Source organism: Lagenorhynchus albirostris, chromosome 17, assembly GCF_949774975.1.
Source record: "Lagenorhynchus albirostris chromosome 17, mLagAlb1.1, whole genome shotgun sequence".
NCBI lineage: Eukaryota > Metazoa > Chordata > Mammalia > Artiodactyla > Delphinidae > Lagenorhynchus > Lagenorhynchus albirostris.
Genome location: NC_083111.1, coordinates 11,600,406 through 11,616,739, shown reverse-complemented (window position 1 = coordinate 11,616,739; position 16,334 = coordinate 11,600,406). Strand labels below are relative to the sequence as shown.

Sequence of the window (16,334 nt, the reverse complement as noted above, 5' to 3'; positions counted from 1 at the left end):
GAAAATTTACAGTTCTGCACACTGAGGGATGGAAGGGATGGATGAAGGGAGTTGGTCTCGGGGCTTCGTTGCCATTAGCTGTCTCCCTCTTGCTAAGTTAGGGAAGATCAGAAACCAGGACTATGAAACGAGAAGAAATTAAACTCACTCACTTTTTCTTAACCTGGAGGAAGATGTGTGGTGTGCTCTCTTTGGTCTGTTTCAAACATGGTGTCTAGGAATTGATGGGGTCGGTGGGGAGCAGGAAGGAGAAGTGAAAATGCTGATATCACAGTTCTGCAAAAACCTACAGGTAGGGCTTCCCTGGTGGCGCAGTGGTTGAAAGTCCGCCTGCCGATGCAGGGGACACGGGTTCGTGCCCCGGTCCGGGAAGATCCCACATGCCGCGGAGCGGCTGGGCCCGTGAGCCATGGCCGCTGAGCCTGCGCGTCTGGAGCCTGTGCTCCGCAACAGGAGAGGCCACAGCAGTGAGAGGCCCGCGTACCGCAAAAAAATAAAAAAATAAAAAAATAAACCTACAGGCAGCCCTCTTCTCAGGCATGGACCTGACATTGTGTGTCCAGCACAGAGTGTGTGTGTTCTCAGCCTTTCTGAAAGGAGAACAGAATTACAGAGGATGCTAATTAGATCATTAATTCCTCACAAACGGAACTTCTTTGCCTTGTGTGGGGGGAAACAGGCAAACAGGTTTTCAAGAGCCGTGGGAGGCTGATGGTATTGCTGTGCCCAATTCATGGACAAGAAAGCATGGGATGGTTGAGCAATTGGCTCAGAGTAACGCTGTGGGTTATGCTGAGACCATAAACCCAAGGAGAAAAGAGGCAGCGAGTGCTGCTGAGCATGCGAGACTCAGGGCGCAGGCTGACATCACCCCAGGACGTCAGAGACAGGGAGGCAGTGGGTCAGCAGCCTGGGGTGCAGCTGAAGGACTGGTGCACTCATTTGCAAGGTATGCGCACATCACTGCAGGCCGTGGAGGCCAAGAACCGACTTCTCTATGCCCACGTGTCATGAGTGGTGAGTCAATGCAGAGAACCCTTGGTCACACTATTTTTGCCTCAATCCCATCAACCCAGGTAAAGTGGGGATTCACCCACTTATCCTAGATGTGGGCACGGCCTCCATTCTGCTGCACGCACACACTCCGTGGTGGTGGACAAGGGGTCACCGGCACCAAGCTCCCAGCTGCTCCATGATTTGGAGCAGGTCACTCATTCCCTATAATCCTCCACTAAAAAATGAGGAGGTTTAACAATTCTTACTGTGCAGGGTTGTTGTGAGGTTTGAATGAGAGAATCTGTCAAAGTCCTTGCCCGTTAGTTACAGTCATTACCACGTGGCACTGGTTTCTCACAGTGGTGGATTCCTTCTTTGCTTTGTTGGTTGTAGTGGGGAAAAGGCCTGGAAATCACTGAGATACATAAATAAAGACAGAAAAAATCCACAGGATGTACAACACTAACAAGAGTCTTAGAATCAGAATAATAAACATTTAAAAACTACGGGAAGCAAAACCCAACTAGCTATGTCATAACAGCTCCCCCAGAGAGCTCTCCCCAGTGCCTGCGTTACTGTTTTCAGGAATCGTAGAGCTGTAGGCGCAGGTTGCCAGGGGAAATGAATTCATTACGCTGCTCACAGACAATTTACATTACATTTCTTTAAAACAGATACATCCAGTTTAGCTTCCTATTAAAGTGACTTTTACTAAGGAAGCTATTTGATCCTGAGAAATATAGCCTACAGTTTCAGTATAGAATTTTTTTTTTTTGGCCCTTCTAGAAAAGTCCCCAAATTGACAGTTATTAGGATGTCACTTTCCCAGCAGGAAAAAAAAACAAAAAAAACAACCCAGAAAGAGAAAATCGCAGTTGCAGGATACAAATGAAAAAGCATTAATAATATTCATATAATAGTCTCATTAAAACTGACTTTTTTTTTTGCGGTACGCGGGCCTCTCATTGCTGTGGCCTCTCCCATTGCGGAGCACAGGCTCCGGACGCACAGGCTCAGCGGCCATGGCTCACGGGCCCAGCCGCTCCGCGGCATGTGGGATCTTCCCAGACCGGGGCACGAACCTGTGTCCCCTGCATCGGCAGGCGGACTCTCAACCACTGCGCCACCAAGGAAGCCCAAAACTGACTTCTTTAAATAAAAACCTTACTCCAAAATTTTTTCTATGTAAAAATGCCTGCATTTCATTATCAGAACTTCTTATAATTTCCGGGACTATTAAGTACTGGACAATGTTATGCCGTAAATGTAGGCTAGTCCTGAGTGCTGATTGGTTGTCTCTCTATTTTTACCAAGTGAAATTCCAGCATAGTCAGGGTTCCTGGCTTATCAGTGATTCGATTCATAAGCTTGAATCTCCTAATTTGTAAAACACAAGCAACTGCTCTCAGTAGGGGTTTCTATTTGAAAATAATTTGACACCCTGAATCCCTCAATTCAATTTAGAGAACATAGTTAAATTTTCATTCATTTCAGTTTGTTTTGGAAAATTAAATAGATCATTTCAAAGAACACAGGACCTATAGTCACACTCATGGGAAATCATATTCTTGGTCTCCTGCTTTATTTTTTAAAACGTTCTGTGATACCTTGTGAAATTAATGTTGCTCAGAAAAGAAGCTTTCTGGACCTATGGCCTCAGGCATCTCTCGCCTCTCAGTCCCTAGTGGCAGCTGGAGTTGATATTTGCCCTTCAGCTCGGAGTGAATGATTTGGTCTCAAAGGTTATTTGCATGAAAATTATTTTATCTTTTTGTGTGTGACAGCTCGTGGGGACCCAGAGCTCCACACACCTGCTTTTCCTTGGAACGTTGGCTATTGTTCATCCCAGTTTAAGAAAATATTAATATTTTCAAGGGGACTGAATCTTGGATTCATGAGAAATTTGCTAAGATCGCGGGTCTGGGGTCACATGTATTGGTTTCTGAGACTCTAGGAAATAAACTCTGGGCTTTAAGAATCTTGGCTAGAGCCATGTGTCTTTCTTTCCTCCTTCCTGCCTTCCTTCCTTCTTTCCTTCTTTCTTCTAAGAAATGTTTTCTATTTTCCCGTGGGAACACCTTTATAACCTCACAGGACAACATTTATAGAACCTGGGTTGGGAACTAAGATGGCCATGGGCTGGTTTTCCTTGGAGGTACTTCCCGCACTGGACTCCACATATCCCTTTTGCTATTTTAGAGTGAAGAGCCCAAAGGTGTGGGTAACCCACATTGTCCCTGATGTTCTGTCTCTGAGCTCATGATGTATTCGATAGGAAGCATCTGGGAACACTCAAGACAGGAGGAAGGACCATCTGTACCTTCTTGTCAACACCTGGGTTGGGAACCTTGGACCTTCTCAGCCAAGAGGACAAGCCCAGGGTTGGAAGTCCCTGGCCCACGACAGGGTGGCCTCTGCAGTTCCGTGGAAAGTGGTGTAGCCAGGACAAGGAGTGAACGGGGCAGAGGCATGCCATTAAAACGCACAGACATATTAGCTCATAAGGCAATTTACATCTAAACTAAAAATAGGGCCCCACAGACTGGTGAAAACGAATCATCAGACTGCAAAGTTCAGCCTTGTCACTTAAAAGCATCAGGCACCTCAGCCATCGCGGCCCTTGCTCTGCTTGGCCCTGTGCGTGGCTGTGAAAGGAAGGGGAGGCCGGTGTGTTGGATTTAGGCCGTGAGGTCTTCCGTGGCCAGCCGTTTGGAACGTCTTAAGGAGCGTCAGCATCTTCCTCCTCCAGGCTCTCCCCATCGGCCCTCTAACTTTTCTACCCAGCCTTAAAAAACGGTATTGATCTATGAGAGCGAGGACCTCTCTGTATCCATTCAAGCAGGCAGACACAAAAAGAGCTATTTTTTTTTAACACTTATCTTGGGATAAATTCTTCAAGAAAATATAACAATGCTAATATAGGCACCTAAACAGAGTTTCAAAATACATGAGGCAAAGCTGATAGAACTGCAAGGATGAAGAGGCAAATCCACAATGAGAGTCATAGATCTCAAAATTCCCCTCTCAGCAACTGGTCAAAGAAGTAAGCAGGAAATTGGTGAGGATAGAGTGGAGCTGAACCACACTCTCCGACCCGGTGGACACTTATAGAACGCTCCACCCAACAACAACAGAAAATACAAGGTTTTCAACTGCACGTGGAACGTTCACCAAGTTAGCTCATACTTGGGGCCATACAACAGATCTTAATACATTTGAAAGGATTGGAATCATATAACAAATATTCTCTCTCCACAATGGAATCCAACCAGAAATCAAACGGAAAGCAATCTGGAACGTCTCCATACAATGAAATACTGCTCAGGAATAAAAAGAAATGAGCCACTGATACATGCAACCGCACGGATGACTCAAGAGCGTTATGCAGAGTGAAGAACGCCAGTCACAGGAGTCTATGTATTGGATGTTTCACTTATACAATCTCCTAGAACTGGCAAAACTATAATGACAAGCAAAACAGCAGCTGGGATGCAGGAAGGAGATCAACCACAGAGGCACGTGAGGGAACTTCTTGGAGTGACAGAAATACTCTACAGCTTTACTGTGATAGTGGCTACACGATGCTACGTACTTGTCAAAACTTGTTGACCCGTACACTTAGAATAGGTACATTTAAAAATTCACATCATCTGTCATCTCTTCATTCATCTACTATTCCGTGACTGCCTTTACTGTGTACATTCTAAGTCTTTGCTCTACTGGGCAATGAGGCCTAAGTACCTTTAGGTGGACTTAGACATGGACTTTGTGGAGTTTATGGCATCTCAAGGGGTGATCACGGCTGTGTAAACATTCAGCTAAGTGGGTGCCTAGGAGGAGATTTGGAAACAGTTTGGGAATTAGGGGTTTATGTAAGAGCTTCAAGGCAAGAAATACATTTTGAGAAATGCAGTGGGCTATCTATTTCACTGAAAATCTATTATTATTATTGTCGCCCAGAATGATTTGTGTCAGGCCTAAGTCCATAACCCTCCCAATGAAAACATCCTGAAACAATTTGTAAAATTCTTAGTACTAGATTTTTCACTCTCTAATGTTGTGTACATAGATGAATCCTTTCATCGAGTAGTTGCTTCCTTTTCCTCATGAGAAAACTAAGGCTCAAAGAAATTAAATGTCCAGAGTCAGATGCAGAAGGAACAGGACAGGAACCTAAGTCCTGTCTCTTGATTTCATTGATCTTTCCTGAGCCCCAAGCCTTAGCAGAGTTTCTATCCAACTTGTTTGTCTATTTTCAGACCTGAAGAATGGAATGTGGAAGGTGGATATTCTATCCTTGCAACTACAAATAGCTACGATATGGTGAAGGCTTTTAGGGTCTCTGACAACTACAGCTTCGTGCTCTGGTGAACTAGATAAGCTGTGGTTCTTTACAGAGGTAGACGTGGCAGAGATTTTAATGTCAACAACCCCATCTCCAAAGCAACTGGCTTTCTGCAGGGATGTATGTGTGTGTGTGTGTGTGTGTGTGTGTGTGTGGTGGAAGTGGGGCTGGGGTCCTCCGACCTTGAGGCAGCTGCCAAGTTAATCTACCAAATAGGGAGACATTTCTCTGGAAACCCCTGTTCCCTGTACAGCTCTCATCAAATGGTTTGAATAAATTCCTCCAACCAAAGCCACTAAGCCTCACTGGGAAGGGAGGAAGGGGAACACGGAGGGGCTTTCAGTTGTTGCTGCTCCCACTTCTGGAAAAATCTAATGGCCACACATATGCCCAACAAAATACCCAGTTATCCATGAGGGTGGGCGTGGTCCCTGTGTTAACACTTGGGTGTGATTTGCATGTAAGTAGGTAGGAAGAGAAGGGCAGCAGAGGAAGCAGGTTGGACAAGGAAATCACCCAGGAGATGGGGCTCACAGAGACTGCTTTCCAAGGGTAGCCGACCTCATCACAGTGTGCTTCCCATCTTATTATTGCCCTGTCATCTGAGGTTGACTAGGGCGTGGTGCAATTTTAAAAAATAATAAATTTTAAAATTAATACATGAAGTAGATCAAACTCTCTTTGCATTGACTGAGCATACAGCAGCCCTGGTCTAGAAGGGTGGGAACTTAGAGGGCCATTTTGCAGTTAAAGACCAGTTCATGGGATTTCCCTGGTGGTCCAGTGGTTAAGACTCCACACTTCCACTGCAGGGGGCACGGGTTCGATTCCTAGTCTCCTGACTGGGGGAACTAAGATCTCACACACCTTGCAGTGCGGCCAAAAAAAAACAACAACCAAAAACAGTTCATGTATATGGGCTTTGCACAGTGCGATATAGGGCTGAATCCAAACCTTGTTGAGAAATTAGTTTTTCTTTGAGAATGAAGGTGGGGAAGGCAACATGTACCTCTTATCAAACAAAAAGCAGGATCCCAGTTCACTACCAGTGCAGAGTCAACGTCTGTTTTTTTGCCATGGCCAATTTCTGACACATAATCTGCCTACGTAATTAGGTGAAGAGAGAAGGTATGTGATAAAGTAGAGTTAACACAGCATCAGAAATCACAGGCAGCAAAAGCAAGGGCAGGCTGGCCATGAGGATAGCACCTGGAAACATTTGCCTTCTTAAAAGGTGTGCAGTTCCACTGATGGGGCTGAAGTGAGTTTACAGATCCGCCAGATCCTTAGATGCTTCTGAAATTCTAAGGCAACCTTGTTTCCTGACAGGGGACCATATGGTTAAGAGAGGTAAGGCTACCAGTGAATCAAGAACTTTTGTGTCACATCCTACATGTTCAGAGAAAGACTAATGATGAAGTGTGAAGTTCTAACAAGCTAACACTGCGTTGGACAAATATTAATCTAGTGAGCTGGGTTCTGAGGTAGTGAAGGTGAATCAAACCTGCGAAACCTTCACAGAGGTGGGGAATTTGATCTCTGTCCATCTGTCCATACCCTCTTTCAGGCAGGGATCAAAGAGTGGTCCTGCATCATGAATAGGTTTCCTTCGCTACGTGAAAGGCCCTTTCTCAAACACCAGGAATGACACAAGCAAGGTTCTTTGAAATAAGAAGGTCAGTTCACCCTATCCACCCCGCCCCACCTGCCTCAGCCTCATGACAGGCATGTGAATGACACAGCATCCATGACATGGGCTCAGTGGATGGCAGACAAGAAGCGTGACTCTCCCCCTGCAGCCTCAGAGAAGCATTACACAGATATGTGGCGACAAAGCCCCAAACCTGAATTCTCAGAATGTCAACTGAACTCTTCAGACAATTATTCAGATCCAGTTATTTAGGATATTCCAATGATGCATGGAGTTTGCTCTCTCCCCATTTGCCCCACTGAGTCCATGGCCAATACTTCCTCCCCTGCTTTTCACCACAAATAACGACAGGAGGAGGAGTTACGCATCTGAGCGTACGATAAGGACACTCAGAACATTCTAGGGTACACAGGTTTCTGGCTGACTATTAGACACTGGGGCGGGTCCTACTCACACACAGTTATAGACATGACAGGGACCCATGGAGAGCCTACTGCCATTGCTGAGCAGACAGCTAATGAGGCAGAAAGGAGCTATGATTGGAGCTTCCAGAGGAGTCAATGTCAACCAGGGAAAAGTCAGCAAGCCAGAAATAGCTGAGTCGTTTCAGCACTAGTCACCCCGAATCACGTCTGAGCTACAGGCACGGGGAGCTGGGTCTCGGGTCCAGCAAGGTCATTTACTCAAAAGCACATGGGGTTTGAATCTTTAACTACGATTCATTAAAGCTGATAATTTTCAAAAGGCTGCGAAAGGAGAAGGATGTCAGTCCCTAAGCAAACCTTCTAACAGTAAAATCAAGAAAAGCCTTGACCATGAGAACGTGTATCAGAAATAATGTGCTGTTTGCTGGCTTTATGACTCTTCTTTGGTTCTGATTCTTTACGGCCAGTAGATGAACGTTGGCCTCTGGCTCCTTATGCACTCCGATCTCACCTGGCTGAAATGTCCCTGATGTTGCTGTCCCCGTGGCACCCTTCTCTCAGGGCTCCCCTCTCCCAGGAGAGACACTGTAGAGTCTGAGGGTTCAGAAAGAACTAGAAGTTGCCTGGCCCACCTGCCCATCAATGCAGTTACCTGGCCACCTCCTGGGCACCTGTCTGGTGAGGCAGAGGAAATGCTGCTACATAATCGATGGAAACCCTGCGTATTCCTGAATCAGGCCTTTGCTGGTCCTCGATCTACCTGGAGAGCAGTGAGTCCTCACAGCGTTACGGACATCTTTTGAAACTGGCCTCCCCTAATGGCTATTCTGGAGGGTCCCCTCCCACTGGATTACTGAATAATTGCCCACGGAGTCTCTGTTCTGAGTCGGGATCCCCCTCCATGCAGGATTAGATGATGGAGTGACTCTCCTCAGGGAGGTGCCTCAGGGCCATGAGTGCTGTCTAAGAACTTGGTTCTTTCTAGGTGGCTGAGCCTCAGAGTCGGGGAGAAATCCATCCCTGGGCCTACGGAAGAGGAACACGTATGGAAGAGCTACGCGAGATGTTAGTCAAGGGAAAAGAAAATATTTCCTACCCATTAGAGTAAAAATCAAGCACTGAATCTGACGCCAGATGTAGTGAAGTACAAGAAAAGCCAAGAGTGCTAGGCAGATTGCTAACTCCTGCGAGAGAACAAGAAGACAGCTTCACTGATATTATCACAAATAATATTTTTCAACATCATTTAGATAGATTTTTCATTTTCATTTGGGGCGTTCTCCTGTTTCGGGTTATTATCGTATTACTGTTTTCAGAAAACAGCTCCTCCTGACTCAACTTCCACTAAATATGTAAGGAATCCCATAAACTTTCTAGAAATAAAGTTCCCATCAATTTTCTAGAAAAGTTTCTATTCCATTTTTTTAAACCTAAAAACAACCACAAAAGGTTTCCTTACACCAAACGTTTAGTTTTGTCATTTTTCATCTGTGAAAATGAATACATGGCACAAAAGCATGTTCATCTGTGAATTTTCCAAAAATCATTTCCAATTGTTACCTCATGGAAATCGAGGTTCACTTGAGCAGATAGTCAAGAGACTAATTTTATGATTTCTGAAAAAAATGCTATTTGTTGTTCGTAATCACCTGATGACCCAGGAGCACAGAACGCGAGCATATTTCTCTGCCAGCCCCGTGTCTGGGCAACACTCACACGCACACGTCACGTAAGAATACTCATGGGTGTGGAGTAACCATGAACATTCTTCTGTGTGAAGAAACTGTGCAAGATTTCTTCTATGGAATCTTTGAGCCATGCAAACATCTAACCCAGCGTTAGGGAGAAGACGTGGACTTCAAACTTGCATTATAAAAAGAAAACAAGAGGTATTTAATGACCCTTTAAAAAATTCCAAAGGAAGAAAACCTGTGCTTTTCTTCTCCCAGGAGCACATGCTTAGGAAGCCCCAGTTTAATTAAGCCAAGACCAACTGCCCAGCTGTCACTGGTACACTCCCAGAACCCGTGAATCAGGTTATTTTTTCCAGAATGGACACAGAACTCGATTGAAACGTGTTCCTTGGGGGTTGTTGGGAACGACACAAAAGCAGGTGATTAGTCTTTGGAAGCTCAAGGAGGATGCAGAAAAGGCCGAGCAAGGTCAAGTGGCCTTTGCAGAGGGGAGCTAGGGACACCAGCCAGTCACTGCAGACGAGCCACTTTCACCTGCAGGCCTAAGGGCCGGGCTCGCTTGCATCCCTCCCCTGGGAAGCCAGGTGTGAGGTCGCCACGCATGAGCAGAGTGAAGTCAAATTTGTGTTTCTTGTGTTTCATGTAAAGCTTAGAGAAACAAGCCAACACGCGGTGGGGGGGGGCGGGGGATGAGTTGTTTCTGTTTTTCCCAAGTCCCTGGGTTCCCTCTGCCCCTTTGGAAGCCCTTCCTTCTTGCTGTCATCCCGGCTGGACCCCGGGGCGGCACGGGGGGGAGCATTCAGACACCAGAGCATCGACACTAACCTGAGAAGTAGCCGCAGGTGAGCTAGTTTCCTTACCACTCACTGCTGCCCTCTCACTGGCTGCGGCTTCTGCCCCTTCTGCCTTCCGCACATTCGGATCCTCAGAACCTGAAGGCCCTACGTGCCCCAGACCTTCGCTCCCTGGGGTGGAAGGTGCGTTTGTGGTGGTTTTCCGCGTTTGGCCTTTATACCAACTAGGGTAAAACAAGGGATCCGCAGTGTCCGTTGCTGCAGGGACTGGAGTTTCAGACTCTGTGGTCTGCTGAGAGCCAGTGGGTACAACCTCCCCCTTCATAGGACAGATACATTCAAAAGTAAAAAAAAAAGAAGAAGAAGAAGAAGGCAGTTGATTTTAGTTCCCTTGCGGTTTGAAAACTCATGGGTCTCTGTGCAGTGCCCGATCTAGTGCAGGTTTCAGCTCACCCCACCCTCCGCAAGCACTAAAGGCAAGAATGCAGCTAGCGGCCCTCTGTCTCGGCATCTGCACGTGCCCCCTCTTCTTTTCTGGGCTTGTCTTTCAATATAGATGGTGGCCTGGGCAGGCAGAGAGCAGAAGCCTAAAACAAAGGTTGCTGATAGAATATCAGATATGGGAGAAAGGGCAAATTATTGACAGGCATTCATTTATTTTTATGTTATATGTGGGCCCCCAAAACCTCTTTTCTAAAACCAAAAATTGATCAAACCCAACTCTCATTTAGTTACCATACCACTTTCGATTTCAGTGCAATTGGTATACCCAGAATTTCAAGATTCTAGGAACTATAAATAGTATTTTAGCCCAGTTTCCTATGGAGACAGAGAGCATAGGATATAATTCCATCTCTGAGTTCCCTCTCTGAGGTTTTATTGCTATAGATAATTCCGATCCACTTTGAAACCAGGACTTGTTTTTCTTTTTAATGCATCTTCATTGTCTACAAACTCAACAGGTTGGGATCTGTCTGCTAAAGGTGTCATGCAGTCAGTACAGAGGCTTGAACACCAAACAGTGACATCTTAGAATCATAACGTCAGTCAATCAAGTACAGTATCTGGGATGAGCTAATTTCCTAAGAAATTTTTAAAAACAATTCTGTCAACACATAATCTCATCAAATGACAAATACACAGAAAACTAAGCTTCATCTATTTGCTCATGGAACAAAAGCTATAGTTCTGTTTCAGGGTAAGCAACAGGGACATACACTAGCACGGGTTCTCTGTTTAGTTCCTTTATTACCTACGGAAAATTCAAAGTTCCGAAAGTATAACCATTTTTATTTCTCAACCTATATCCTACATCTGTACTCAATCCTCATGATATCAGCTCTCTGTGAACTACCATGTTACACACACACACACAATTTCCAAAGAGTGTCTCAGATTTGAGGGTGTCATTGGTGAGAAAATCATGTGAAACTAAGTCTTGCCAACCAGAGAACCTGCTGAATCACCTAGAGGACTTTCTCCCTGACACTGCGACTGCCCTGAAATCTTTTGTCTTCCACATACTAGTGTCTGGCATAGAGTTTCCTTTCCTTGCGGTAGAATAAATTGTTCAGGCTGTTCAGCAAGGAAGCACGCATGCGTGGCCTGTAAGAAGGAGCTCAGGAACAGTTACCTGTGTCACCGGGGCATCCGCAGCGGGTGGCAGGGCTGGGGGAGGCTCTGGGGCAGCCTGGAGCTCTGAGGTGGGCGGACGGGACTCCAGACCTTTCTCTGGGGTTTCATCTCCTCCTGATGACTCTGTTCGAACATTTTCCGCCTCTTCCACTTCTACTACCTCTTCTCCCTCTCCCTCCCCTTCTTCTCCTTCTTCTTCTTCATCTTCTGGTAAGGCAATGCATTTTCATATCGTTATGATTACCACTGCGGCCACGAAAAACACTACTGACCGCTATTTTTAGCTCAGATTAAGGTCAGGGCTGGGGAAATCCTGTCCATCAGACACTTAACTGTAGCCCGAGTACGCCACGGACGGGGGCGGGGGCTCGCGCTTCTAATTAAATGTGGATAAATGTGAGAAAGGTTCCAGTCATCACCATCCTCCTTGTTCCCCTCGCCAGTACAGAGCCCTGTCCTCACCACCGTGCACCATCCACCTGACCCCGGAGGCTGTCCCCATTTTTATCATGCTCTGTCACATTCGCAAACTCCCGGAGGGCTGGGACCGTCACTTATTTATCTCTGTCAAATTAAATGGAAACACAACTCTCTTCCCTATGTCAGAAAACACCGGCCCTGTTTAATTTATCACATTCTTTGTTCAGTGAATGCTGACTTTTGCCACAGTTAACGCCACGACTCTTTTCTTAACCAACTGATCTTAGTATTTCCTCAGGCGATATTAATGAGAGACGATATTAAGGATTTTTTTTAAAAGATTCATCCTGAAGATTTGCTTCTAAAGTTCTATCTGTGGGCACTGATACAAGTTTATGGCATTATAGTGGTCGAGCCAAGGAATCTCATCATCTAAATGGGCTCCTCTTTTCAACTCTTTCATCAGGATCAATTTCCAAGCGTGGCATTTCTAGGCCAAATGATAGGGATGTGTTTAGAACTCATCGAGTGCATCTGATCACATAGCCTCAGTTTTATTTCCAGGTGTGACTTACTCTATGACCCATTGCTTTCCTTGCCCTCTAGAGTTTAACTGAAAGTGCTACAATGTCTAATCCAAGTGTCTACTATGTTTTATTTATATCTCATCCTTAACCTTGCACCTGATGACACTTCACATTATTATCATTATGGCTCGCACCTTGTGCAGGGTTGAAGTTGAGATATTACCATCACCATCGATTATTAAATATTTGACAACCCAGAGTTAAATACCTAATACCAGAATTATAATAAGCACTGTGATATGCAAAGCTAAATAAACACCGTCAACAAACTATATGATTCTGTCATGAAATCGAGCTTCACACTGGATTATGATCCTTGTAAAGTTGTCGACATCCATTGAGGAGATGATCCTGCATCCCCCTTTCCTCCCACTGAACACATCTGACGCTTTCACACACCTGCAGTTTTGGCCAAATGGTCACAAGAATAACAAACCTCTGTAAAAATCAATTTCGCGTATTACTTTTTCTTCTCTACTGAGGTTGACTGCAAAGTGGTTCATGTTCTCATAACCATGTTCTATTTTCTCCATCTGAAATGCCTTCGATGCTTCAGAAATTCTGCAACAAAGACAAGTTGCCACTTTCTGTCACTGTGTAAAGTTTGATAGCCTTGGGTAAAAATGAAAAGTATACTTTTTTTCATGAAATGAAAACTACTTACTTTTGTAACAGGGTTTTGGCATTCTGTGGAAGCAAACGAAAGACAAGCCTACTTAAATTCATTTCATCAAAGACGGTGTTGAGATTTAATTCTTTCCTTTGCTGACTCTGAACATCTCATAGCTTAGTTTCTAAGTGCTGTAAAGAACTGCTGTTTTATACCAGAACCCTTTCATATTTAAGCAATGCCATGGTCCCTTAAATATATGCTTATGAAATAGTTTAAACAGATGGAGATATAAGCACATATATTTTGGTTGAGAAGATAGATCAAAATGAGATGTACAGAAAATAGCGAAAATGTGATGACAGCTTTTCAGGATCATCTCCCCACCGTCTTGGTTTGTTTCCTCAGGGGCCAAAGGGGTACTTACCTGCAGAAACACTGCCATTTCCGGCTCATCCATGAACTGTATTCCTGACTCAACCAACTTTGACACGTTCTCCAAATGGTCAGAGTACTTTTTGATGAGAGCACGGACATGTTCCAGCTTCTCCTCTTGGGTTCGGGTGATGACTTGGGTCATTTCGTTCTTCCTCTCCTCCAAGATGCCATACAGGTAATCAAACTTCTCACAAAGTTCCTGTTTCTGTTTTCTGCAGCATTCCTGTTAGTTGGGTTAGCTAATGTTAGAAAGTGTTCAAAAGAGTGTCTATCTGGAGAAATCACCTGGACATTTCAGGAGAAAAGAAAATTTACTTGCATAGGATATTTTTTTCTTTTCCCTTAGCCTGTCCCTTAGGTATACATACCCACTGTGTTGATGTGTTGAAAATCCCATTTTTATCATATTTGATACTTAGACCATCCCAAATCAATCAAATTGGCTAAATAGATGGATGATTTTTTGTTTTTTGGGCTGCATCACATGGTTTGTGGGATCTTAGTTCCCCAACCAGGGATTGAACCCGGGCCACGGCAGTGAAAGCGCCGAGTCCTAATCACTGAACCACCAGGGAATTCCCTGATGATTTTTCAGTCTTCTGTTCTTTATAAGTGGAGAATTTCACAGAAATTAGGACAGATTTGGTTTTAAATTATATATTTTCTTTGGAATGAGTATATGTATGTATTTGGAAAAAACCGTGGTACTTCCTGATTAGTACCCTTCAGACTCTCTCTGCTCCATCTACATTGCTGTTGTCCTAGTTTCAGTCCTGGAGCTGAAGGATGTCGATTCTGGAGCTTCCCAATGGCCTCTGTATCTGGGGTTCCCTCCTTCAAGTCAGCTCACACACTGTAGCCAAATTCGTTTTCCTGGCGTACAGTGCTTCTTCTTTACTATGACTCCCCACTGCTCAAAGAATCACATTTAACTTCATAACTAGCTTTCAAGCCTGTCCATGACCTGTTTCCACCTTTCCTTCATAATATTCTACTATCCTCCATCACATATCCTGTGTCCGGCAAAAAATGAACCACTCGCTTTCTTTGCTCGTGCTCTCCCCTCCGTTTAGAATGTTCTTCCCCAATTCACAGTTGCAAACTCTAAGCAATCTTAAAAGACACTGTTGACATACCGCTTCTTCCATAAAGAATCTCGATGACTGAATGTCATCTTTTAATCCTCTGAAATCCTATAATGGTTACTATGTATGGCATATACCTGTAGCCACCAGGTCCTCTATGTATCCAGTACTGTCCAAGAGAGGGGAATACTGGACCTAGTCTTTGATTCCTGGAGAGAAGGTTTGCATGTGAGGTCAGGCTTCTGCACTTGCATTGTGTGGCTGAAGCATCTCCCATTCCATCCAGCTCCCTTTACTCTGAATCCATGTTTAAGCCCTAATTAACTTTCCAGTTGGCCTTGTCATTGGCCTTTTGGTTTTCCAAGTTCCAGTAAGCTTGGTGTGTGTGTGTGTGTAGGCCAGTTTCCTTGGACCCGACCATCTCTGGGTCCAAGACCTTTACAACTTAGAGCAGGTTTTGAGCCATAATGATCCAACCTAGGTCTCCTGCCTGGTAGGGGCTTCTTGTGAATGCAGCCATTTATCTCTGACATCTCCGACCTGTTTGTTTGTTTGTTTGTTTGTTTGTTTTTTGTGGTACGCGGGCCTCTCACTGCTGTGGCCTCTCCCATTGCGGAGCACAGGCTCCGGACGCGCAGGCCCAGCGGCCATGGCTCACGGGCCCAGCCGCTCCGCGGCATGCGGGATCTTCCCGGATCGGGGCATGAACCCGCGTTCCCTGCATCGGCAGGTGGACTCTCAACCACTGCGCCTCCAGGGAAGCCCTGACATCTCTGACCTTTGTATGACCCTTATTACATGTTTTTTCATTTTAGTAAACATTGGTGTCTTTGATGTCATGTGTCACTTTCTTCCTTTCTTAAATATCTAAACTATGGTCTCCTTGAGGATAGAATCTGGGTCTGCCTAGGACACATACCACTTTGGATAGTAGATGGTCAGTAAATCTCCATTGAATAGATTTTTTTTAATGATGTTTTATCTTCCCACAATTTATCTACTATTCTCAGAGTAAGCAGGGGAGGATGACCCAAACCAAATTGTTGATTATGAAGATACTCCTCAAATGTGCAAGAAATACATCCCTCACCCTATTGCCTCCTTTGGACGCAGTCAATTCTCATCACAGTTTCCAACCAATTATAATTATAATGCACAAAGGAGAGCCAATGGTTCAAATTATTTTATTAGTGAATAATAGCTATTGCTGTCATCCACCCATCCTTTCATTCATTTAACAAACAGTTCTTAAGTGGGACATTTGTGTCAACCACTATCCAGGGCTCTGGTGATCCAACAATGAATTAAACATAGTTCTTGTTCTCAAGGAGCTCACAGTTTACTTAATGGGAAAGACTATGGGCCAGTAGTAATAGTAATACGACCTAGTAGCCTGAAAAATCAAACTATGTTAGAGATTCATACCAGGTTTTATAGAAGCATAGAGGTGGGGCCTTAATCAACCCTCTGTGTGGGCGGGGACCATTTGAGGGGAGCAGGGAGGGGTTGCCTCAGAAAACACTTCTTAGAGGAAGTGGTGCCCGAGTTTGGCCATAAAGGATGAGTAAGAGCAGAGGAAGTACAGGGAGGTGATGAAAATGCTTGTGGTCTCGGCAGTTGTCAAAGTAATAGGACAAGGGCCCACGCAGCATGT

General features: G+C 44.9%; 1 protein-coding gene across 4 annotated transcripts in view; it reads right to left on the bottom strand.

Annotated features, from left to right (window-relative positions):
• TRIM55 (tripartite motif containing 55) overlaps nt 1-16,334 on the bottom strand; it is a 42,998-nt gene that overhangs the window by 8,206 nt on the left and 18,458 nt on the right. Inside the window, exons 5-11 of one of the 4 annotated variants that reach the window (XM_060127927.1) lie at nt 13,585-13,818; nt 13,212-13,234; nt 12,984-13,108; nt 11,539-11,747; nt 9,937-10,224; nt 8,514-8,601; nt 6,383-6,444 (exon numbers count right to left, since the gene is read on the bottom strand). In XM_060127927.1, coding sequence (XP_059983910.1) covers nt 6,398-6,444; nt 8,514-8,601; nt 9,937-10,224; nt 11,539-11,747; nt 12,984-13,108; nt 13,212-13,234; nt 13,585-13,818 — 1,014 coding nt within the window. In that variant the 3' untranslated portion in view covers nt 6,383-6,397. Of the gene's footprint in view, nt 1-6,382; nt 6,445-8,513; nt 8,602-9,936; nt 10,225-11,538; nt 11,748-12,983; nt 13,109-13,211; nt 13,235-13,584; nt 13,819-16,334 lie in introns of those variants that run through there. The other 3 variants (XM_060127930.1, XM_060127929.1, XM_060127931.1) reach the window with 3 other exon arrangements.